Genomic DNA, 25,565 nt, shown 5'->3' on the forward strand with positions numbered 1-25,565 from the left:
TCTTCTTTAAGAGGCTCCTCTGTCCTCCACTCGTTACCTGTATTAATGGCACCTGTTTGAACTTGTTATCAGTATAAAAGACACCTGTCCACAACCTCAAACAGTCACACTCCAAACTCCACTATGGCCAAGACCAAAGAGCTGTCAAAGGACACCAGAAACAAAATTGTAGACCTGCACCAGGCTGGGAAGACTGAATCTGCAATAGGTAAGCAGCTTGGTTTGAAGAAATCAACTGTGGGAGCAATTATTAGGAAATGGAAGACATACAAGACCACTGATAATCTCCCTCGATCTGGGGCTCCACGCAAGATCTCACCCCGTGGGGTCAAAATGATCACAAGAACGGTGAGCAAAAATCCCAGAACCACACGGGGGGACCTAGTGAATGACCTGCAGAGAGCTGGGACCAAAGTAACAAAGCCTACCATCAGTAATACACTACGCCGCCAGGGACTCAAATCCTGCAGTGCCAGACGTGTCCCCCTGCTTAAGCCAGTACATGTCCAGGCCCGTCTGAAGTTTGCTAGAGTGCATTTGGATGATCTCGGAAGAGGATTGGGAGAATGTCATATGGTCAGATGAAACCAAAATAGAACTTTTTGGTAAAAACTCAACTCGTCGTGTTTGGAGGACAAAGAATGCTGAGTTGCATCCAAAGAACACCATACCTACTGTGAAGCATGGGGGTGGAAACATCATGCTTTAGGGCTGTTTTTCTGCAAAGGGACCAGGACGACTGATCCGTGTAAAGGAAAGAATGAATGGGGCCATGTATCGTGAGATTTTGAGTGAAAACCTCCTTCCATCAGCAAGGGCATTGAAGATGAAACGTGGCTGGGTCTTTCAGCATGACAATGATCCCAAACATACCGCCCGGGCAACGAAGGAGTGGCTTCGTAAGAAGCATTTCAAGGTCCTGGAGTGGCCTAGCCAGTCTCCAGATCTCAACCCCATAGAAAATCTTTGGAGGGAGTTGAAAGTCTGTGTTGCCCAGCGACAGCCCCAAAACGTCACTGCTCTAGAGGAGATCTGCATGGAGAAATGGGCCAAAATACCAGCAACAGTGTGTGAAAACCTTGTGAAGACTTACAGAAAACGTTTGACCTGTGTCAATGCCAACAAAGGGTATATAACAAAGTATTGAGAAACTTTTGTTATTGACCAAATACTTATTTTCCACCATAATCTGCAAATAAATTCATTAAAAATCCTACAATGTGATTTTCTGGATTTTGTTTTCTCATTTTGTCTGTCATAGTTGACGTGTACCTATGATGAAAATTACAGGCCTCTCTCATCTTTTTAAGTGGGAGAACTTGCACAATTGGTGGCTGACTAAATACTTTTTTCCCCACTGTATGTGTATGCGACTAATAAAATTTGATTTGTATCCAGGCCACTGCGTTTTGTCCCCTCTCATCTCTGAGAGTGAGAGTATCATTATGGTGAGTCATCCGGCCTTTCAAGCATTCCTAATGAGGGAGGAGACAGAGCGGCGTTCCAACCTTTCCATTTCCAGTTTCCAAGACCCAGCCTCCCCCAACACACACATTCAGAGGCTAATCACTGCACTACTTTTACGTTTACATTTTAGTCATTTAGCAGACGCTCTTATCCAGAGCGACTTACAGTTAGTGAATACATATTTATTTTTATTTTTATACTGCCCCCCCGTGGGAATCGAACCCACAACCCTGGCGTAGCAAACGCCATGCTCTATCAACTGAGCTACATCCCTGCCGGCCATTCCCTCCCCTACCCTGGACGACGCTGGGCCAATTGTGCGCCGCCCATGAGTCTCCCGGTCGCGGCCGGCTGCGACAGAGCCTGGATTCGAACCAGGATCTCTAGTGGCACAGTTAGCACTGCGATGCGGCGCCTTAGACCACTGCGCCACTCAGGAGGCCTTTTATTCGGGGAAAGGCAAGCAGTCAGGGAATTCACTATCAAAAGCAAGTTAAAAGCCCTCTGGTGCACTGGATAAAAGTAGTCAAAAAGGAAAGATTGAATGAGTCATGAAAGTATATCTATTTACATACAGTATGTAGGTAACTAGGCAAATACAACACCTGTTCAGAATCAGATCCTCAAACCAGTGTGACCAGTCTAGCCAGTCCCCCTACCTACCATCCTGAGATACACATTCTTACCACACCCTGACCTATCTGCCAATCAGCAACGCCCTGAGAGGCGTAGGCTCAGGGACAGAAAATGCCAACCTCTATAAGACTCCATGACCACCTCTGCCCCCACACACTACTCCGACATATTCTCTCACGACACACACTGCTCTAGGGACACTACTGACTACTGTTCAGAGACATGTCTTTCCTCTCAGGCATTTTGGGCAACTCAGCAGACAAATATGTGGACCAGGCAGTGGATACGGCAGGTGAGTCCTGAGGGGGAGATGGGGTAAGGGGGGAGCAGATGAGGTTGGGTGAGGAGGGGAAGAAAGGGGTGACGCACAGCTGGAACAAGTTTGTTTTACTTTTGTTCTGTATGGTTCTTTTGTGCAGAGTTTCACTCTCATACCTTGCATAAACTGGAGTGAGGCTGGCAGCAGCTGGAAATGATTAAACACAGATTAATTTCACTTTCCTCTAAATATACACTTTTAGACACAACATAAAACTGACTTTCAGACCTTTACTTGTAAAACCCAGAATCCTTTGGCATAAGTTGTGCCTCTGCCATACAAAACTTGGCATTTGAGTACGGTTGCAAGGCTTGGACAGACCTGACTTGTTTCCGTGTGTTGTTTTTCCACTGCTTTGTCCTGTGTGCTCAGATATGCGTATACAAAACAGTAACGCTCTTTGAAGCAGCTCAGTGGAATTCCTCTTTCAGCTGTAGTAAATCAGGATCTGGCCTTGTCTTTTAAAACCATCACTCCTCAAGCCTCTTTGTTACCCCTACCTATATACACTGAGTGTACAAAACATTACAAACACCTATTCTTTGACATAGACTGACCAGGTGAATCCAGGTGAAAGCTTTGATCCCTTATTGATGTCACTTGTTAAATCCACTTCAATCAGTGTAGATGAAATGGGGAGACAGGTTAAAGAAGGATTTTTAGGCCTTGACAAAATTGAGACATGGATTGTGTATGTGTGCCATTCAGCAGGTGAATGGGCAAGACAAAATATTTAAGTGCCTTTGAACGGCGCACTGGTTTGAGTGCATCAAGAACTGCAACGCTGCTGGGGTTTTCACGCTCAACAGTTTCCCGTGTGTATCAAGAATGGTCCCCCACCCAAAGGATATCCAGCCAACTTGACACAACTGTGGGAAGCATTGGAGTCAACATGGGCCAGCATCCCTGTGGAATACTTTCGATACCTTTTAGAGTCTGCTGAGGGCAAAAGGGGGTGCAACTCAATATTAGGAAGGTGTTCCTAATGTTTTCTCCACTCAGTGTACAGTATGTACATAGCTACCTCAATTACCTCGTACCCCTGCACATCGACTCGGTACTGGTACTCCCTGTATATAGCCATGCTATTTTTACTCGTCATTGTTAATCACTGTGTATTTATTTGTCGTGTCACTTCCTATTTTTATTTTTTGATCTTTAACTCTGCATTGTTGGAAAAGGACCCATAAGTAGTTAGTCTACACCTGTTGTTTCCGAAGCATGTGACTTAAAATTAGATTTTGTAAACGTCAGCACGCTTTAAATCGATTGAGCCTCGCTTTTCAGTTTCTCATTTACTCTAATTAGATGAGAAATCATTTAAGATTTGACTGTAACTGGTACATTAACATCAACGTGTGCTGATTAACCAAAACACATATGGACAGCACTCGATGAAGCATACAAATGCAATATATTGTACTTGTCTTTTAGAATTGTATTGTGAGTAAGCTAAGCCACTTATGTTCAATTATACATATCCTATTTGTTCAATTTTGCTATCCTTGGAACTAGCTGCATTAGTGTAATTACCTAGGCATTTACAACATGTAGGCCTAAGAAATGTTGGTTTTGAATGTTGTTAGACAATGCTGTCAGCATCTGGCACCAAAGCAATAAAACACAGATGTTGCTTTCTCTGAAAAATCTTCAAATATGATATCACACAGTTTCTGTAACTTTAAAACACGGTAGAAGGGTGTCAGGTGCAAATATTATAACACAATCTCATTTTAATTTCATGTATCATTTGCTTCAGGTCAGATTTCTAAACAGTGCACTTTGTGATGTTTGCAGCTAAAGCTGCCAAAGTGAAGGTGAAGACCATGCTTGATTCAAAGAAGAAGGAGTCCAGCGGGGGAACCAGTGGCAAAGAGAAGGTGAAGCCCATGGTTGGAGGAGATGATTCAAAGAAGGAGTCCAACGGGGGAAGCAGTGGAGGTATCGGAGGTATCGGAGGTATTGGAGGATTAGATGGCAACAAGGGCAAAGAGGGAGGAGGCATCGGAAGTCTCGTATCTGGCAAGGATAAGACAGAGTCAAGTAGCGGAGGAGGTGACAAAGGTGAAGCTAATTTGGTTATAATTAAATGCCTTACATAGTACAGTGAAGTACAAATTACATAGTATTATTTAGTAAAAACGTCATGTATTCTGTGCCTTTTTGAAGAAATTTTTTAAAACTGCCTTTGTTGTATTTCCTGTATATTCTCCACGTCTGATAGAACCTTTGCTGCCGATTTTTGCTGCTGCTGTTCAGAGACCAGAAGAAATTAGCTCCATCTGTATAATTTTCTAACTATTAATTCTAATCAACTCTGCCTATCCCTCAGACCTGACAGACCTACTGGGAGACATTGCAGGAGATATGTCTGGCGAGAAAGATAACAAATAGAAGGACAACAGCAACGCAGACCAAGAAGTGCTGTCATTTGGGAAAGGTCTCTTCGGCTGAGTTAGACTTTGAAGCCGTTTCTCTTTCTCTCCATGTCGATCGTCCCGCTCTGGCCTGCTTACCATCTGTCTACGTGTATTTTCCTAACTAGCAATGTTGTCTCAATGATGCCCCTGCTCACCAGCGGCAATTCACTGATATACATATCCCCTATGGATCTGGAGCTAGGAATGAGCCTATTCAGGTAACAGATCAATCAATCTGACATACCTATGGTTATAGCCTTTGAAGAATATTACTGACATTACCCTATACTGCATTGTGTAATGTTAATGTTTTATATTTGACAAGTAATTAAAACTATTTATTCCGAAAGTCTGTTGAATGCCCTTATGAGCAGGTTAATGTTGGATGAAATACATACAGTGGGAATTATGCAGCCAATATAAAAACTAGCTGTTAATATACAAAATAAGCAGGATTTCCCTCCATGGATTTTTTTTATTTTTTACATACCCCATCGGGAATAGTAGTTTGGTTTGAATCAACACAATCAATCGTTTTGTTGTTTAATTCATTTTCAATGAAAAGGCAATACAAATTCTCTTACATAGAATCCCAAAGCAGTCAATCAAGCCTGATAAAGAAAAATAAACATTTTGTTCCCACATATTCTCCCCTTCCAGTAGCCCTAAGGATTCAGCACAAACACCATTTTGATTTTGGTCAAATTCTAAATTAAACACAAAGGGAAGAATACGGCGAGAAAGACATTCAAACTGTGGCTGCCCAAGCAAGCACCAGAAACAACAAAGAACAATCTTCTGGAATTGATCATTTTAGTGTCATGTCAACAGAGTAATATATAATACATCTGCTTACTAACAAATGTTCAGTATTTTATGATATCATCCTGAATAGCGTAGACGCCCACATTGTGTACTGCTTTATACTGTAAGTGCACTGAACTCCTATTGGGTGACCTTAAATAGAAAGAGAACATTCTGGTATAGGTAAAAATGATTAACTTTCTCCATTTCAACACAGGAGAAACCTGTACAATTAAGGCTTTTAGTGTGTCTCTGCTCTACATTCTATTATGTTGACTAATTTCTTAAACTCTGTCAGTGAAGTAACAGTAGGTCCGTAACAGATACTGAACAAGCACAGCACTAATTCATTAAAGAACTAGCCCGTAAAAGCTGTACACCAGCAATAATATAGCAACAGCAATTAAGCAATTAAGAGCCCAGGTCCCAGGTCTGCCGTTTAGTCAGAGCCCAGGTCCCAGGTCTGCCGTTTAGTCAGAGCCCAGGTCCCAGGTCTGCCGTAAATAACCATAGACACAGTAGCTTCATAACAGCCCAACTGGTTTTAAAGCAATCTAGAACATGTGGGCTCTCTTGACGATATGAGAATGCAAAATAACGTGTGTATCGCTTTGCTTGTAATACATATGCAAAGAGTAAAGCTAATGGTCATGTGTAAAATGTAAACGCTTGATATGTCGTGAACGTTATATAAAGATTTTATGAAGGTTGTATGAAGGCTGGGAGAGGCGGGGGCCCTGGGTCTGCTCGGATGGACAGAGGCTGTGGAGGTGCCGCCTATGTGAAGGTAAGACCTGCCTCGTTGTACACCTTGAAGACCTTCTCGATGGCGTTGACGTACGCTGCTGTCCTCAGGTCAAGGCCCAGGTTGTACTTGTTAGCTGTACGCATTATTTGCTAAAGAGGAAGAGAAAACAAATAATATAAACAAAGATATAAAATCTCCCTTCAAGTATTCATTATTTTCCTCTCCTTCTCCATTTGTTACCTACAGCAATACACCTCTATTGTTCCATTTTCAATGGAGTGATCCATTTCCACAGGATAATAAAACATTTATGTGTACTTGTATAGAAATAACTAAGTAATAAACCAGCAGATTGTCATGCAGTATGTCTGCACAGAGTATTACATTTCCTGGGAGGCGGTATAGGTAACCCTGTATTATGCAGTTGCTGTATCCTCAGTCAGACGTGACATTAAAGTCACCTGTTTTTGTGGGATAGATAGTGTGTGTCAATGGTATAGGGTTGTCCGTGTGATTAGGAGCCGGTAATGGCCTGAATCCTCATGCTATCTCTGCTCTCTCTGGCATCAGAGCTGGGGATTAACAAATGAGACTAACAAAGCCCTGGCTTCTCCAGTTACCCATAGGCTCTGCTCGCACGCACAGCAAACCAGTGAGAGAGGGAGTGTGTGTGTGTGTGTGTGTGTGTGTGTGTGTACGCGCATGCATGTTCAAGAGGGATTCCTTTTATGAGCTGGCATTGGGAAAATAAAACAGTGGCAAGATAGCAGTGAAAAGGCAATATGAGCATAGTGCTGTTTGGGTAATGAGATGTGTAAACCAGAAATGGAACTTGATGCCTTCAACTTTCAAAACCTTATTTCCCCTAATAAGATGCCTCAGGACCTCGTGTTGGATTAAGAAAGTATTTCCTTTCAATAAAACCTCTGTACCTGTGAGGAACAGTTTAGCACAGATAATCATGTTTAAGCAATCAGCCTCTTACCCTGGCAGACCTCTCCATGGTGTAGGCCAGTCCTGAGTGCACAATGTCCTTCTCTGATGCGCCCTGGACCCAAACAGAGGAAAATACATTGAAAATAGGGCTCAGAGCTCACATTTAGCCCACTAAACTAAACCATTACTCATCTCTAGAGAAATGCAGCTTAACTATGAAATATCTCTAAACTTGGTTATAATGAAATTGCAGGACCAAAGCATTTATCTCCAGTCTGTCATTCAGTGAGCCTCATTTATCAACAGTAAGGTAATATGTGTGAATCTTTGAGACTAATGTACAAAATGGTGTCTGGGGAAATCAGCAAGCAGAGGATGTATCTGATTTTACAAGTCTGTCCTAAACGAGTCTGTTTGACTGTGGCGTGAGGGAGGGAGTGGTTTTTCCCAGGATAAATCCCCTATGGGGATAGTCTGTCATCAGGATCAGGTTGCATTGTTTACTGGTGTCCCATACAAGGTTAATGCATTCAATGGAGTTCACATTAGGTGTTATTAGGCGTTATTTTCCTATGAAGCACACATTTATTGTCCTATGTATATTGCATATGCAAAAAATTCCTGTCCAACAAGAGTCTGTGTTTTTGTTTGTGAATACTGAGACACAAGCAATTACAAGAGAACAAAATCAACAGTTCCTGTTGAATGTCTATTGTGATGTATATAATACTGTATCTTAGGGGTATTGTTTGAATGAGGGGAAAGTAATCCAGGGGCATTGAAATAATAGGGGGAGAAGGGTTGTACTCACAGCGATCCTAGCCTGGAACTCAGAGGTAGGGACAACTGGGATTGCTCCTCCATGCTTCCCAAACTTCCTCTCCAGACTCTCCTGGACGGACACTGAGCGAGAACACAGACAGTTCATATGTATTAGAATAGATGATATGTAGTAGTCTATATGAATCCTCTGAATGAATCCTCACTGAACCATAATGCAAGTGAACTAACTTTAGATTAGTTAGTTCACTTGCATTAATAATCTGGTATACATTTTCAATTTCTGCAAACATTTTGGGGATTGGCAACTCACAGCTGTATCTATTCTGAGCCCTCTACCATGTCTCCAACATTGCCCAATCTTGCCACTCATGGGACTGGGGAATGGATTCAGCTTCTGAAATACTCAGAAAACCTCCCACTCGGTGACAAGCATAACACCAGCTCAATCCTCCCCTGCAATTTAATGAAAAAACACTCACCTACATAGGATTACATAATTGAATGCAAGAGGACCAGCCAGATAAAGATCTAATGCTAATCCGCTCATCATGAGTGAGGGGGCTTTTGTGTGAAAATGCATGTGCACAATGTGAGACTGCCTCATTGACTGATGCTGCTGATAGACGGGAAAGAGAGAGAGGGTGAGCGAGAGTGTCAGACATGGCTTGCAGACAGAGTCAGCATCCACCTCTTCCTGGAAACTCTGCATAATGTGACTGCCAATAATGTTGTGTATCTCCAGGCACAGAGGAGGGGCTGTGCCCAACACTGTACTGTGTGTGTGTGTGTGTGTGTGTGTGTGTGTGTGTGTGTGTGTGTGTGTGTGTGTGTGTGTGTGTGTGTGTGTGTGTGTGTGTGTGTGTGTGTGTGTGAGAAGGGCCGTTCCACAGACAGTCTTCTCTTTTGAGGGGTAGGCATTTGCTTTCCAAACTGTACATTTTTCCTGCGATTGTATTTTGACATTTGCAAAAGGCAAACAGACAGCCGCAACACATTTTCTATAGGATTGAGGTCAGGGCTTTGTGATGGCCACTCCAATACCTTGACTTTGTTGTCCTTAAGCCATTTTGCCACAACTTTGGAAGTATGCTTGGGGTCATTGTCCATTTGGAAGACCCATTTGCGACCAAGCTTTAACTTCCTGACTAATGTCTTGAGATGTTGCTTCAATATATCCACATAATTTTCCTTCCTCATGATGCCATCTATTTTGTGAAGTGCACCAGTCCCTCCTGCAGCAAAGCATTCACACAGCATGATGCTGCCACTCCCGTGCGTCACGGTTGGGATGGTGTTCTTCGGCTTGCAAGCCGTCCCCTTTTCCTCCAAACATAACGATGGTCATTATGGCCGAACAGTTCTATTTTTGTTTCATCAATCCAGAGAACATTTCTCCAAAAAGTATGATCTTTGTCCCCATGTGCAGTTGCAAACCGTAGTCTGGCTTTTTTATGGCGGTTTTGGAGCAGTGGCTTCTTCCTTGCTGAGCGGCCTTTCAGGTTATGTCGATATAGGACTCGTTTTACTGTGGATATAGATACTTTTGTACCGGTTTCCTCCAGCATCTTCACAAGGTCTTTTGCTGTTTTTCTGGGATTGATTTGCACTTTTCGCACCAAAGTACGTTCATCTATAGGAGACAGAACGCGTCTCCTTCCTGAGCGGTATGACGGCTGCGTGGTCCCATGGTGTTTATACTTGCATACTATTGTTTGTACAGATGAACGTGGTACCTTCAGGCGTTTGGAAATTGCTCCCAAGGATGAACTAGACTTGTGGAGGTCTACAATTTATGTTCTGAGGTCTTGGCTGATTTCTTTTGATTTTCCCCTGATGTCAAGCAAAGAGGCACTGAGTTTGAAGGTAGGCCTTGAAATACATCCACAGGTAAACCTACAATTGACTCAAATGATGTCAATTAGCCTATCAGAAGCTTCTAAAGCCATGACATACTTTTCTGGAATTTTCCAAGCTGTTTAAAGGCACAGTCAACTTACTGTGTGTAAACTTCTGACCCACTGGAATTGTGATACAGTGAATTATAAGTGAAATAATCTGACTGTAAACAATTGTTGGAAAAATTACAAACTATAGTTTGTTAACAAGACATTTGTGGAGTGGTTGAAAAACTAGTTTTAATGACTCCAACCTAAGTGTATGTAAACTTCCGACTTCAACTGATATATATACATACATACATACATACATACATACATACATACATACACACACAGTGGGGAGAACAAGTATTTGATACACTGCCGATTTTGCAGGTTTTCCTACTTACAAAGCATGTAGAGGTCTGTAATTTTTATCATAGGTACACTTCAACTGTGAGAGACGGAATCTAAAACAAAAATCCAGAAAATCACATTGTATGATTTTTAAGTAATTCATTTGCATTTTATTGCATGACATAAGTATTTGATCACCTACCAACCAGTAAGAATTCCGGCTCTCACAGACCTGTTAGTTTTTCTTTAAGAAGCCCTCCTGTTCTCCACTCATTACCTGTATTAACTGCACCTGTTTGAACTCGTTACCTGTATAAAAGACACCTGTCCACACACTCAATCAAACAGACTCCAACCTCTCCACAATGGCCAAGACCAGAGAGCTGTGTAAGGACATCAGGGATAAAATTGTAGACCTGCACAAGGCTGGGATGGGCTACAGGACAATAGGCAAGCAGCTTGGTGAGAAGGCAACAACTGTTGGCGCAATTATTAGAAAATGGAAGAAGTTCAAGATGACGGTCAATCACCCTCGGTCTGGGGCTCCATGCAAGATCTCACCTCGTGGGGCATCAATGATCATGAGGAAGGTGAGGGATCAGCCCAGAACTACACGGCAGGACCTGGTCAATGACCTGAAGAGAGCTGGGACCACAGTCTCAAAGAAAACCATTAGTAACACACTACGCCGTCATGGATTAAAATCCTGCAGCGCACGCAAGGTCCCCCTGCTCAAGCCAGCGCATGTCCAGGCCCGTCTGAAGTTTGCCAATGACCATCTGGATGATCCAGAGGAGGAATGGGAGAAGGTCATGTGGTCTGATGAGACAAAAATAGAGCTTTTTGGTCTAAACTCCACTCGCCGTGTTTGGAGGAAGAAGAAGGATGAGTACAACCTCAAGAACACCATCCCAACCGTGAAGCATGGAGGTGGAAACATCATTCTTTGGGGATGCTTTTCTGCAAAGGGGACAGGACGACTCCGTATTGAGGGGAGGATGGATGGGGCCATGTATCGCGAGATCTTGGCCAACAACCTCCTTCCCTCAGTAAGAGCACTGAAGATGGGTCGTGGCTGGGTCTTCCAGCATGACAACGACCCGAAACACACAGCCAGGGCAACTAAGGAGTGGCTCCGTAAGAAGCATCTCAAGGTCCTGGAGTGGCCTAGCCAGTCTCCAGACCTGAACCCAATAGAAAATCGTTGGAGGGAGCTGAGAGTCCGTATTGCCCAGCGACAGCCACGAAACCTGAAGGATCTGGAGAAGGTCTGTATGGAGGAGTGGGCCAAAATCCCTGCTGCAGTGTGTGCAAACCTGGTCAAGACCTACAGGAAACATATGATCTCTGTAATTGCAAACAAAGGTTTCTGTACCAAATATTAAGTTATGCTTTTCTGATGTATCAAATACTTATGTCATGCAATAAAATGCAAATGAATTACTTAAAAATCATACAATGTGATTTTCTGGATTTTTGTTTTAGATTCCGTCTCTCACAGTTGAAGTGTACCTATGATAAAAATTACAGACCTCTAAATGCTTTGTAAGTAGGAAAACCTGCAAAATCGGCAGTGTATCAAATACTTGTTCTCCCCACTGTATATACACATACATATATACACATACATATACACACACACAGCTGTGGAAAATATTAAGAGACCAATGCAAATTTTCCTTAAATCAGCATCTCTACATGTATGACAGCCATTCCATTTCAGTGTCTGTTGAATTCCAACACAGGCACACCTCATTCTACTGAATTAGGTACTGATTATGTGATCACATGAACCAAATCTTATTTAAGGAGGAAAAGTATAAAAACCACTGTTGTGGTCATCACTATCCTCTTACAATAGGACCAGCTGGATGGCAAAAACAGTGCTAATAGTACCTCAAAAGTAATATTAAATCAAAAAATAACTATTGACCATGCCGAAAGAGTTGAAAAGGAATGTTTTGAGTGAGGAAAAGAAGGGTTCAATTCTGGCTTTACTGGCAGAAGGATACAGTGAGCGTCAGGTTGCTTCCATCCTTAAAATTTCAAAGACCGTGGTTCATAAGAACAAGGTCAAGTAGCAGACAACAAAGCTACAGACCGGCAGAGGGCGAAAACGACTCTCTACTGACCGGGATTACCGCCAACTCATTCGAATGTCACTCAACAATCGTAGGATGACATCAAGTGACCTACAAAAAGAATGGCAAACGGCAGCTGGGGTGAAGTGCACGGCGAGGACGGTTCGAAACAGGCTCCTAGGGGCAGGGCTGAAGTCGTGCAAAGCTAGAAAAAAGCCCTTCATCAATGAGAAGCAAAGAAGAGCCAGGCTGAGGTTTGCAAAAGACCATAAGGATTGCACCGTAGAGGACTGGAGTAAGGTCATCTTCTCTGACGAGTCCAATTTTCAGCTTTGCCCAACACCTGGTCGTCTAATGGTTAGACGGAGACCTGGAGAGGCCTACAAGCCACAGTGTCTCGCACCCACTGTGAAATTTGGTGGAGGATCGGTCATGATCTGGGGGTGCTTCAGCAAGGCTGGAATCGGGCAGATTTGTATTTGTGAAGGACGCATGAATCAAGCCACGTACAAGGTTGTCCTGGAAGAAAATGTGCTTCCTTTTGCTCTGACATTGTTCTCCAACTCTGAGGATTGGTTTTTCCAGCAGGACATGCGCCATGCTCTACCAATTGAGCTACAGAGGACCAGACTAGGATCCAGACTCTTGTTGCTAGTCAACTTTTGGTGGACAGCCCCATGAGTGTCTTTGAGAACCCCTCCTAAAACCTACCTGTTTCCGTTTTGTTTGTCAGTGATTTTCTTTGTTAGTTCCCTTTGTTGTGAGCGACATTTCGTGTGTGTGTCTGTAGCTCAATTGGTAGAGCATGGCGCTTGTAACGCCAGGGTAGTGGGTTCGATCCCCGGGACCACCCATACGTAAAAATGTATGCACACATGACTGTAAGTCGCTTTGGATAAAAGCATCTGCTAAATGGCATATTATATTATATTATACTGTGCAGTCAAAAAAATATTAAATGTGTAAGTCACAGCTGTAAAAAAAAAAAAACATTGTGGTTAAGCAGCCAATGATTTATGAAATTTCAAATAGTCCTCATTCCCATTCTAACAATTATCCCCCCTTGACATAGGGAAGTAATTAAAGATTTCAATGCTTGAACTACAGTAATAAATACAACTTTAGCATAATACAAGATAAACAAAATACATCTTTATGTGGCATAACAGAGAGTAGACTGAACTAGCAGGAGCGAGTGCGTCACTACGGTTTGGGAAGTGTCAGACTTACTGAGCAGGTGGTAGTTGGAGTCCCTCTCGTACTTGAAGGTCAGTCTACCGTAGCTGACATGGTTCAGGTTCTTCAGCCACTCAAAGTAGGAGACAGTCACTCCACCAGCGTTCAGGTACATGTCCTGAATAAAAGACATGGTGGACTAGTTTGCAAACACTAACATTACAGCTATGCTGTAACAAACAGGCAATCAAGAGCTGTGAAGTCAAAGAGTAAGTTACACTGAGACAGATTAAGCAACTATTTGCACAAAATTGACTTCTAAACAAAAGTTTAAAATAAATAATATAATATGCATTCCTGGACTATAATTAATCTCCATTCAAAGAAATGGAGTCAGACTCTGGAGACCAGAGGTATACAATCCAACTAATCAATGTTCATGAAATCCCTGTCTTCACTGTAGCCCACGGGTGGCCAGTATGAAAATGTATGCACTCACTTAACTGTAAGTCGCTCTGGATAAGAGCGTCTGCTAAATGACTAAAATGTAAATGTAAAATGTAGACTTACCAAGTCAGAATCTGGGCCAGTATCCACAAAGCGTCTCAGAGTACGAGTGCTGATTTAGGATCAGTTTGGCTTTTAAGTTCATAATGAATAAGATTGTAATTGTATGGACAGATCCTAGATCAGCACTCCTACTCTGAGATGCTTTGTGGACACGGGCCCTGGCCTTACTTCTAGGCCAATTTGTTTAGATCTGGGTCTGTGAAAACGGCCCTAAAAATATCTAGGTCTCCAGGACCAACAGAATCTAATCGAACCTGCTACAAGTTGCGAAAGTGGAGAAAAAATGAATATGCAGTCTGAAATATGCATACAGCCTCTTACCGGAATCACCATGATATTCCTCTCCAGGAAGATCTTATCAGCGTCAGGGGTGGTGGGGCCGTTGGCTCCTTCAGCAACGATCTGGAAAAACAAAAGACGATTTAAATACACTATACATACCAAATCCAGCTTTCCACAAACATGTTCCTACTGTTAGTGAGGTTCAATAGAGGTCAGTGATGATTGTGTATAACTTTAGCCTGCATTAAATGTGGAATCACTGCACATTACTCAGTGTGCCCCGTGTAGCTCAGTTGGTAGAGCATGGCGCTTGCAATGCCAGGGTTGTGGGTTCGATTCCCACGGGGGGCCAGTATGAAAAAAATAAAATATGTATGCACTCACTAACTAACTGTAAGTCGCTCTGGATAAGAGCATCTGCTAAATGACTAAAATGTAAAATGTAATGTAAAATGTGTAATAAGAGTGACTGCTGGTCTGGACATGATTGTTGAACTCTGACCTTGGCCTTGATTTTGTGGGCGTTATTCCTGGTCAGCTGCTTCTCGCTGGCGGCGGGGATCAGGATGTCACAGTCAGCCTCCAGGATGCTGCCTTCGTATGGTGTGGAGTTGGGGAAGCCCACGATGGTGCCGTGTTTCTGGTGAGAAGAACGAGAGAGAAAGACAATGAGACAGAGACATACAGTTACAGGACCAAAGTGTATCCTGGTTTGCCATTGGAGCCACTTGGATGTTGGCTGTATGTCTGTGGAGGACTTTGAGTGTAGGAAGACTGTACGTCCCCTAGGTGGCACCCTTAGACTGTGCTCTCTACATGGGCATGAAACAGCCAGAGAGAGGTCGACCTGCAGGTTAGTGACTGTAGCTATGAGTTGTGTACTAACCAGCTTGTAGTCCTCCAGCTCCTTGGGGTCGATGCCATTGGGGTTCCAGATGCTTCCATCCATCTCTCCAACACCAACACACTTGGCCCCGAAACGGTGCAGGTAACGCATGGAGTGCATGCCAACGTTACCAAAACCCTGGGAAAAGAGAAAGAAGAATGACATGTTTCAGAATAAAATACAAAAAAATAACATAGGTTGGAACCTTTGTTTTTGACCTGAGTGCTCTGTAAGTCACATATTGTTAAGCCTGTTCCTGCTTGTATGTACAGAATGCACATTTATGATTCTGTTCTTGTTCATGAGTAGTGTAGTGTCTTCTGGTCCAGTGGGTTTATGGTTCACTTATGATAATGATAACACATGCTGCAGCCTCCGACCAGTACAGCTTGTAATTAGCTGTAACACTATTCTACTGTAGGTGGGAGGACAGTCCTCCATACATCAACATTTAACAAGCTATTATGTATCCTATTTAGGGAATATACCAACATCCTGGGTAACATTCTATAGTAGCCTCTAATGTTGCTACCTCTAACCAAAAATAATGATTTGACCACAACCAAGCAGTGTGCATGTATCCTTTAACACAATACTTTGCCTAGGTGTTTCTGAGCAAGACCTCTTCCCAGCTTGATATATATATACACTACCAGTCAAAAGTTTGGACACACCTACTGACATAGTAAAATACATTAGGGTTTTTCTTTATTTTTACTATTTTTTTTCATTGTAGAATAATAGTGAAGACATCAAAACTATGAAATAACACATATGGAATCATGTAGTAAGCAAAAAAGTGTTAAACAAATCAAAATATTTTATATTTGAGATTCTTCAAATAGCCACCCTTTGCCTTGATGACAGCTTTGCACACTCTTGGCATTCTCTCAACCAGCTTCACGAGGTAGTCACCTGGAATGCATTTTAATTAACACGTTTTCTGCTAAGGGGACAGGACAACTTCACTGCATCAAAGGGACGATGGACAGGGCCATGTACCGTCAAATCTTGGGTGAGAACCTCCTTCCCTCAGCCAGGGCATTGAAAATGGGTCGTGGATGGGTATTCCAGCATGACAATGACCCAAAACACACGGCCAAGGCAACAAAGGAGTGGCCACCAAGTACTAAGTCATGTTTTGCAGAGGGGTCAAATACTTATTTCCCTCATTAAAATAAATTTTTTTGACATGCGTTTTTCTGGAGTTTTTGGTTGTTATTCTGTCTCTCACTGTTCAAATAAACCTACCATTAAAATTAGACTGATCATTTCTTTGTCAGTGGGCAAACGTACAAAATCAGCAGGGGATCAAATACTTTTCCCCCTCACTGTATATATATTCCAATACCTTTTAACATCGGGAACATATTCATACATAACTCAGGTATTTATATTTTATGGACTCATGAGGAAAGTAGGCAACTCAACTACTACAGCTGCCAATACAAAGACACCAGTCAGCAACCTAGATCACAGGCAACAGTTCCTCCCTCAGTCTTTCTAGGCAAGCAGAAGCCTGCTGATTAGGTATGAATTTAAAGGGATAAGGATGAGTTAGATTACAGACTCATTTAAAAAAATACATTTGGACTAATTTAAATCTGGTCTAAGATGTTTTCCTAATGGCATTTCAATAATTACATTACAAGACTGCAGGATAGAGGTATTTTATACAGTCTTTTTTACTCGGATTTATCAAGGGATCCAATAATTCCGGACCCCACTGTATGTTTAACATAAAGGCCCAATGCTTGGTCTCAGTGTCATAAGGTACAGTATTTCAGTAGATATATAAGCAGTGCTGCAGTAGATGCATACTCTGCAGTAAGCAATGCTTCCCTAACAGAAAATGCTGTTAGGTGCTGAGTCATACCTAGGGTTGTAAAGGGAGGGTGTATTACTGGAAACTTTCAAAGTTTACCAGTAAACTACCAGAATGTTGGTATCTTTCAAGGATTGTATGTAATCCATCACATCTACTGGGCCTTTTGGCTACTTCAGATTATCACAGGTGTCTGCAATCATCTCTGGCCCTCTGTGGGGCCTTATAACATGTATAATATATGAAATAATTAAATCAGATGATTTTAAAATATAAAATTGAATGACAATGCTGTAAAACATCAACTTAGTAAGTACCATTGGTGGTTAATATGAGGGTTTCAGAATAAAATATCCTTTATATCATTTTTTATTTACACAATTTAATGTATTTTACTATGTCAATATGTATTTGTTGCCGTCAATGTGTGACAGTCAATAGTTGGAAGAGTTGCAGAGTTAATTGAAAAAATGCCATTGTTGATTAGATGCTTTCTTTCATTAATTAGGCTATTTTCTCTTGAACCATATGGCCTATCTACTAGAAACTAATGGACAACATGGGCACAGATATATGCTGAACAATAATATAAATTCAACAATTTCAACGGTTTTACTGAGTTACAGTTCATATAAGGAAATCAGTCAATTGAAATAAATCCATTACGCCCTAATCTATGGATTTCACATGACTGGGCAGGGGCAGCCAATCAAAATGAGTTTTTCCACACAAAAGGGCTTTATTACAGACAGAAATACTCCTCAGTTTCATCAGCTGTCCGAGTGGCTGGTCTCAGACGATTGTGTTGTGTGACAAAACTGCACATTTTAGAGTGGCCTTTTATTGTCCCTAGCACAAGGTGCACCTGTGTAATGATAATGCTGTTTAATCAGCTTCTTGATATGCCACACGATTATTATCTTGGCAAAGGAGAAATTATCACTAGCAGGGATGTAAACTAATTTGTGCACAAAATTGGAGAGAAATATGCTTTTTGTGCGTATGGAAAATTTCAGGGATCTTTTATTTCAGCTCATGAAACATGGGACCAACACTTTACATGTTGCTTTTATATTTTTTGTTCAATATAATAAATGAATACTATATGAATACAAGTTATTCAAGTCTAAAATGTCTAATTATTGACCAAAGTCACAATAGATTGCCATAGATTTCCAATTAATTACCAAAATGACTGAAGATTCCGGTAACTTTTGTAAATTTTTGCAACCCTACTCATACCTCTTACTATAATGACACCCCCCCCATACACTGTAAAGTGCTTTGATACCTGATGAAAGTAAATCAAATGCCATTCCTAATCAATAAGTGCTGTGTCTGTACCTGGATGACAAAGGTCTTGTCGGTGAAGCCGGGGCTCAGGCCCAGCTGGCTCATGTAGGCCGCCTCGTTGATGAAGTTCTCGATGCCGTGGAATACTCCACGCCCGGTGGCCGAGATCCTGCCGTGGATGCCCCCCTGGCTGATGGGCTTACCAGTCACACAGGCATGGGCGTTGATGTCCTGGACACAGAGGAGAGGAACGTGTGGTTTGTTAGTGGTGGAATTAGCAACTTCACATAAGCAAACAAATGCAGCAGACGGCCATTTTATTATACGTATTTTGGCAACCTTGTAAGAGGCTCACTGGATGGTGAAGTCGACACATTTTGGGATGTACCGGAGACAAAATCATCCGAGGGATAAAGATAAGGCTTTTTACAATAATAACATCAATATAACCCAGAAACTAGTCTAATTGGAAGACAATGCCAAAAAAGTCCCAACATGCACTTGGCAAGGCCAAATTGCCAACACACTACACAATAACATCTTCAGTCTACATTCTGAGAAGAACATGAATCAGACTAAACGTCTTGATAAAGTAAGGTCATTAATGACTGCTATGGGAAGACAGGGAGTTAACCATGAGGCCTGCATGGACACAGCACAGCATTGTCCTCAAACTGTGACAAACTTAATCCTTGACAGGACAAGAGCACCTGTCTCTGTAGTGCTGTTTTTAGCCTGAGGCCAACTTCTATGACTAGGCTATAGGGTAAATTCCAGTGTACAGTTGAGATGCTCCCTAACCTCCTCCCTGGCAATCAACAAAACATATAAGCATCATACAGCAAGAGACAGTTAAACTTAATGGAATCTAGAGCTTTGTCTTTCAGTAGAATTGGAACAGTATCCTAATGACAGGAAAATAAGGGTCATATAAAAGTCCAGCAGAACTTTGTGTAAAAACTCAAATCAACAAAAGGGATAAGGGAAAAACACAGTGACATACTGGAAATATTTACTCAGCAAAGTCAATAGGGATGGCTAGTATACACACAGAATAACTTATCACTTGACCACTTGCTACTGTACACAGTTCTGCTTTGTGGTCTGTGGTCATGTAACATAGTTGCTTGGTTATAAGGTTGATAAGACGAACAGATTCATGGTGATAAAATATACCAAGCAGAGGAACAGCTGAGAAAGTTCTATATATGACATTTTCCTTCATTTAAGTGGTTTACAGTAATTGTTAAAAGCTGTTTAACTTAGTTGATAGGATGTGCTGGTGGAAACTGTCTATTGTGGGAGAGGGCAGTGAGTTTATACAGGGAACACGTACATGGTGGCCCATGGTGTTGGCGTAGGTGTCAGCGATCCAGGACATTTCCCTCTCTCCAGTGCTCATATCAGGGGCAGGGACATCAATGCCAGGTCCTGACAGGGGAAAGAAAATCATTTAGATTAAAGTGAACTTCTAGGATAACAAAAAATGCCTTCAGTAAATAAACAAACAATACACCAACAACAAACTCATACTGAAACACATGATTACCCATCTAAATATATTGGTGTGAAACAGTAGAACTGTATTTAGATAGAGGCACTCATGGCCCACTTTGAAGCTATTGCAGTGTACTGTAGATAGTCTAGTCACATGACGTGTAACCAAGACATGTAGCTATACAAACAGTCACCTCATCCCCCTATGGAAGAATGTTGGGGAATGCCTTTTAATAACTGGCTTCCTCTGACTAGTCTGACACCTTCCTGATTTAGTGACCATGTGGACGACATTTACGGCTTTGAATAACATATAGAGAGATAGAGTGCCATTCTTGCCTTTTTAAACACTGGACTTGTCAGGCTAGAAACCCCCTACAAAGGCCTGAAGTCAGGTCACGGGCACTTCAAACATTCAAAGCATTACCCTAAAATAACTCTTAAACAAGCGGAGGTCCTTGGGAGTGATAGTGCATTGTTACAAAGAACGTGAAGTTAATGTGCACTGCTTATTTAATTCTGACATCCCCAAATAATATTTGGTGGATTATTTTGTGTTAGCTTTTTTCTGGTGTACAGTTTCCCCTTGTCAAGCCTTCTGTTTAACCCCTCTCTCATCATGGTTATTTATGTTTGTGTTGCGCCGCGGGCTCATGAAACCCTGCCTGTGTTGGTATGGGCTAAGTGGAAGGCAGACCCCCCCCTCCCCCACTCCAGGGGACCATGTATTCACGCAGACATACACATTACTGCCAGACATTTTCACCGGCAGCCTTCAATGTTTCCCTGAACACAGACACTACTCACCAATAAAACCCTTCTTGGCCAGCTCAATGGTGAATCTTCTGGTGATTTTCTCCAGTTCATTGTCCTGCAGGCAGAGCATAACAGTATGATAAATGGCATTGCATATTTCACTGGCTGTAAAGTCAGACCAAATAAGTAAAGGCTCTTCTATAACAGCACAAAAACATCCTGCTTTGTGATAGAATATAATTCTCAAATATTGAGATGCAACATCAGCTTCAGGTAGGTTAATACTACTATGTCAAAGCTGGATTACTTTAACTTATTCAATGAACACTGAAGGTGAAACACTCATCCACCTGGCTCAAGGACTATACATTTGGCTCAGGAGGATCAAGGGACTAAAAAACTCCTGCTCTTTCAGAGCCATCAGCCCAGCAGATAGAAGAGGGGGAAATGTCCCGGTCATGATGTCGACCAGCTGATAGCTCAGCAGTTCTCCCCCATAGCCTAATGGAGCCCTAGGGCCACTGGCAACAGACAGGGCGGGTCAGTGCTGGGCTAGCTACAGGAAGTGGAGGGAGAGCCCACTGACTAACAGCTTCCTGTGCAGAGCTCTATGGAACATTGAATAGTGTGATCTATTCATTTAGATATAAGGTATTCAACATCTTAATAACTTCTGCTATAATATGTCCAACATGCACTTAATTACGTTTTTATTTGCACATTTAAATATGAACTTTATTAAGTGCAGGTTATGCATATTTTGTATTTATGAGAAAGACATAATGATATATGTCTCCTTCTTCCTTGTTTCCAATCAGTAGTAATCTCAGCTAATTCTGGGGTCAAAGTTGAAGGTAGATATGTCCTCATCCTTGTTCCGATCGCTGCTAAAACAAACACTCGAATGAATGGCCACATAATAAGACATGCTGCAGCCTTCCTACAGGCCATACACTGGTTGAATCAACGTTGTTTCAATGTAATTTGTCAACGTATTGTGACGCAGAATCAAAGTGGAAAATACATTGGATTTGAAAAAAGTCAACCAGTTCTGTTTTCATCTAATTTCAACCAGAGTTGTAAAACATAGAAATTAGGGTAAAACTTCAACCAAAATACATAAAATTAACCTGACTTACATCAATATAATTTCAACATAAATTACAACTACAGTACCAGTCAAAAATGTGGACACACCTACTCATTCCAGGATTTTTCTTTATTTTTTACTATTTTCTACATTGTAGAATAATAGTGAAGACATCAAAACTATGAAATAACACATATGGAATTGTGTAGTAACCAAATAAGTGATTCTTCAAAGTAGCCACCCTTTGCCTTGACAGCTTTGCACACTATTGGCATTCTCTCAACCAACTTCATGAGGTAGTCACCTGGAATGCATTTTAATTAAACAGGTGTTCCTTGTTAAAAGTTAATTTGTGGAATTTTTTGTGGAAAGGTAGGGGTGGTATACAGAAGATGGCCCTATTTGGTAAAAGACTAAGTCCATATTATGGAAAGAACAATTCAAATAAGCAAAGAGAAACGACATTCCATTATTACTTTAAGACAGTTGATCCGGAAAATTTCAAGAACTTTTAAAGTTTCTTCAAGGGCAGTTGCACAAACCATCAAACGCTATAATGAAACTGGCTCTCATGAGGACCGCCACAGGAAAGGAAGACCCAGAGTTACCTCTGCTGCAGAGGATAAGTTCATTAGAGTTACCAGCCTCAGAAATGTCAAGTAACAGACACATCTCAACAACAACTGTTCAGAGGAGACTGCGTGAATCAGGCGTTCTTGGTCGAATTGCTGCAATTCTCAATAAGAAGAGACTAGCTTGGGCCAAGATACATGAGCAATGGACATTAGACCGGTGGAAATCTGTCCTTTGGTCTGATGAGTCCAAATTAGAGATTTTTGGTTCCAATAGCCGTGTCTTTGTGAGACGCAGAGTAGGTGAACGGATGATCTCCGCATATGTGGTTCCCACCTTGAAGCATGGAGGAGGTGTGATTGTTTGGGGGTGCTTTGCTTGTGACACTGTCAGTGATTTATTTAGAATTCAAGGCACGCTTAACCAGCATGGCTACCACAGCATTCTGCAGTGATACCCCATCCCATCTGGTTTGCTTAGTGGGACTATCATTTGTTTTTCAACAGGACAATGACCCAACACACCTCCAGTTCTGTGTAAGGGCTATTTTACCAAGAAGGAGAGTGATGGAGTGTTGCATCAGATGACCTGGCCTCCACAATCACCCGACCTCAAACCAATTGAGATGGTTTGGGATCAGTTGGACTGCAGAGTGAAGGAAAAGCATTCAAGACTGTTGGAAAAGCATTCCAGGTGAAGCCGGTTGAGAGAATGCCAAGCGTGTGCAAACCTGTCAGAGGCAAAGGATGGTTACTTTGAAGAATCTAAAATATATTTGTTTAACACTTTTTGGGTTACTACATGATTCCATATGTGTTATTTCATAGTTTTGATGTCTTCACTATTATTCTACAATGTAGAAAATAGTAAAAATAAAGAAAAACCCTTGAATGAGTAGGTGTCCAAACTTTTGACTGGATGGATGGATGGATGGATGGATGGATGGATGGATGGATGCATGCATACATACATGCAAACATACAGTGAGGGAAAATAGTATTTGATCCCCTGCTGATTTTGTACGTTTGCCCACTGACAAAAACATGATCAGTCTATAATTTTAATGGTAGGTTTATTTGAACAGTGAGAGACCGAATAACAACAAAAAAATCCAGAAAAACACATGTCAAAAATGTTATAAATTGATTTGCATTTTAATGAGGGAAATAAGTATTTGACCCCTCTGCAAAACATGACTTAGTACTTGGTACTAACCCTTTTTGGCAATCAGAGGTCAGACGTTTCTTGTAGTTGGCCACCAGGTTTACACACATCTCAGGAGGGATTTTGTCCCACTCCTCTTTGCAGATCTTCTCCAAGAAGGAGGTTCTCACCCAAGATTTGATGGTACATGGCCCCGTCCATCATCTCTTTGATGCAGTGAAGTTGTCCTGTCCCCTTAGCAGAAAAACACCCCCAACGCATAATGTTTCCACCTCCATGTTTGGACGGTAGGGATGGTGTTCTTGGGGTCATAGGCAGCATTCCTCCTCCTCCAAACACGGCGAGTTGAGTTGATACCAAAGAGCTCGATTTTGGTCTCATCTGAACACAACACTTTCACCCAGTTCTCCTCTGAATCCTTCAGATGTTCATTGGCAAACTTCAGACAGGCCTGTATATTTGCTTTCTTGAGCAGGGGGACCTTGCGGGCGCTGCAGGATTTCAGTCCTTCACGGCGTAGTGTGTTACCAATTATTTTCTTGGTGACTATGGTCCCAGCTGCCTTGAGATCATTGACAAGATCCTCCCATGTAGTTCTGGGCTGATTTCTCCCCGTTCTCATGATCATTGCAACTCCACAAGGTGAGATCTTGCATGGAGCCCCAGGCCGAGGGAGATTGACAGTTCTTTTGTGTTTCTTCCATTTGCGAATAAATCGCACCAACTGTTGTCACCTTCTCACCAAGCTGCTTGGCGATGGTCTTGTAGCCCATTCCAGCCTTGTGTAGGTCTACAATCTTGTCCCTGACATCCTTGGAGAGCTCTTTGGTCTTGGCCATGGTGGAGAGTTTGGAATCTGATTGATTGATTGCTTCAGTGGAGAGGTGTCTTTTATACAGGTAACAAACTGAGATTAGGAGCACTCCCTTTAAGAGCGTGCTTCTAATCTCAGCTCGTTACCTGTATAAAAGACACCTGGGAGCCAGAAACCTTTCTTATTGAGAGGGGGTCAAATACTTATTTCCCTCATTAAAAATGCAAATCAATTTATAACATTTTTGACGTGCATTTTTCTGGATTTTGTTGTTGTTATTCTGTTTCTCACTGTTCAAATAAACCTACCATAAAAATTATAGTCTGATCATGTCTTTGTCAGTAGGCAAACGTACAAAATCAGCAGGGGATCAAATACATAGTGAGGGAAAAAAGTATGTAAGGTGGGGAAAAAAAGTATTTAGTCAGCCACCAATTGTGCAAGTTCTCCCACTTAAAAAGATGAGAGAGGCCTGTAATTTTCATCATAGGTACACGTCAACTATGACAGACAAATTGAGAATTTTTTTCTCCAGAAAATCACACTGCTGGATTTTTTATGAATTTATTTGCAAATTATGGTGGAAAATAAGTATTTGGTCACCTACAAACAAGCAAGATTTCTGGCTCTCACAGACCTGTAACTTCTTCTTTAAGAGGCTCCTCTGTCCTCCACTCGTTACCTGTATTAATGGCACCTGTTTGAACTTGTTATCAGTATAAAAGACACCTGTCCACAACCTCAAACAGTCACACTCCAAACTCCACTATGGCCAAGACCAAAGAGCTGTCAAAGGACACCAGAAACAAAATTGTAGACCTGCACCAGGCTGGGAAGACTGAATCTGCAATAGGTAAGCAGCTTGGTTTGAAGAAATCAACTGTGGGAGCAATTATTAGGAAATGGAAGACATACAAGACCACTGATAATCTCCCTCAATCTGGGGCTCCACGCAAGATCTCAGCCCGTGGGGTCAAAATGATCACAAGAACGGTGAGCAAAAATCCCAGAACCACACGGGGGGACCTAGTGAATGACCTGCAGAGAGCTGGGACCAAAGTAACAAAGCCTACCATCAGTAACACACTACGCCGCCAGGGACTCAAATCCTGCAGTGCCCCCTGCTTAAGCCATTACATGTCCAGGCCCGTCTGAAGTTTGCTAGAGTGCATTTGGATGATCCAGAAGAGGATTGGGAGAATGTCATATGG

General features: G+C 42.0%; 2 protein-coding genes across 3 annotated transcripts in view; one reads left to right on the forward strand and one right to left on the reverse strand.

The window, feature by feature from the left end:
- The first annotated feature begins 2,188 nt into the window (after positions 1-2,188).
- Positions 2,189-6,346, forward strand: LOC311110712 (uncharacterized protein). Of its 2 annotated transcripts, none has more exons than XM_084153269.1 (3): positions 2,189-2,395; positions 4,220-4,486; positions 4,755-6,346. In XM_084153269.1, the coding sequence occupies exons 1-3, from the start codon at positions 2,326-2,328 to the stop codon at positions 4,814-4,816; spliced, it is 399 nt and encodes a 132-aa protein (XP_084009395.1). In that variant the 5' UTR covers positions 2,189-2,325; the 3' UTR covers positions 4,817-6,346. The 2 variants fall into 2 exon arrangements, with proteins under 2 accessions (XP_084009395.1, XP_084009396.1); XM_084153270.1 differs by having other exon boundaries at positions 2,257-2,395; positions 3,131-4,486; positions 4,755-6,309.
- The window catches only part of LOC311110709 (glutamate dehydrogenase, mitochondrial-like), a 49,292-nt gene continuing 29,098 nt past the window's right edge, over positions 5,372-25,565 (reverse strand). The window contains exons 4-13 of the mRNA XM_084153266.1: positions 20,765-20,828; positions 19,797-19,891; positions 18,512-18,691; positions 15,343-15,480; positions 14,959-15,096; positions 14,496-14,576; positions 13,659-13,782; positions 8,142-8,233; positions 7,380-7,442; positions 5,372-6,543 (exon numbers count right to left, since the gene is read on the reverse strand). Of these exons, the coding sequence (XP_084009392.1) occupies positions 6,424-6,543; positions 7,380-7,442; positions 8,142-8,233; positions 13,659-13,782; positions 14,496-14,576; positions 14,959-15,096; positions 15,343-15,480; positions 18,512-18,691; positions 19,797-19,891; positions 20,765-20,828 (1,095 nt within the window). The 3' untranslated portion in view covers positions 5,372-6,423. The remainder of the gene's footprint in view (positions 6,544-7,379; positions 7,443-8,141; positions 8,234-13,658; positions 13,783-14,495; positions 14,577-14,958; positions 15,097-15,342; positions 15,481-18,511; positions 18,692-19,796; positions 19,892-20,764; positions 20,829-25,565) is intronic.

The sequence above is a fragment of the Coregonus lavaretus genome, assembly GCF_964263955.1.
Source record: "Coregonus lavaretus genome assembly, chromosome: 36".
NCBI classification, from domain to species: Eukaryota; Metazoa; Chordata; class Actinopteri; order Salmoniformes; family Salmonidae; genus Coregonus; species Coregonus lavaretus.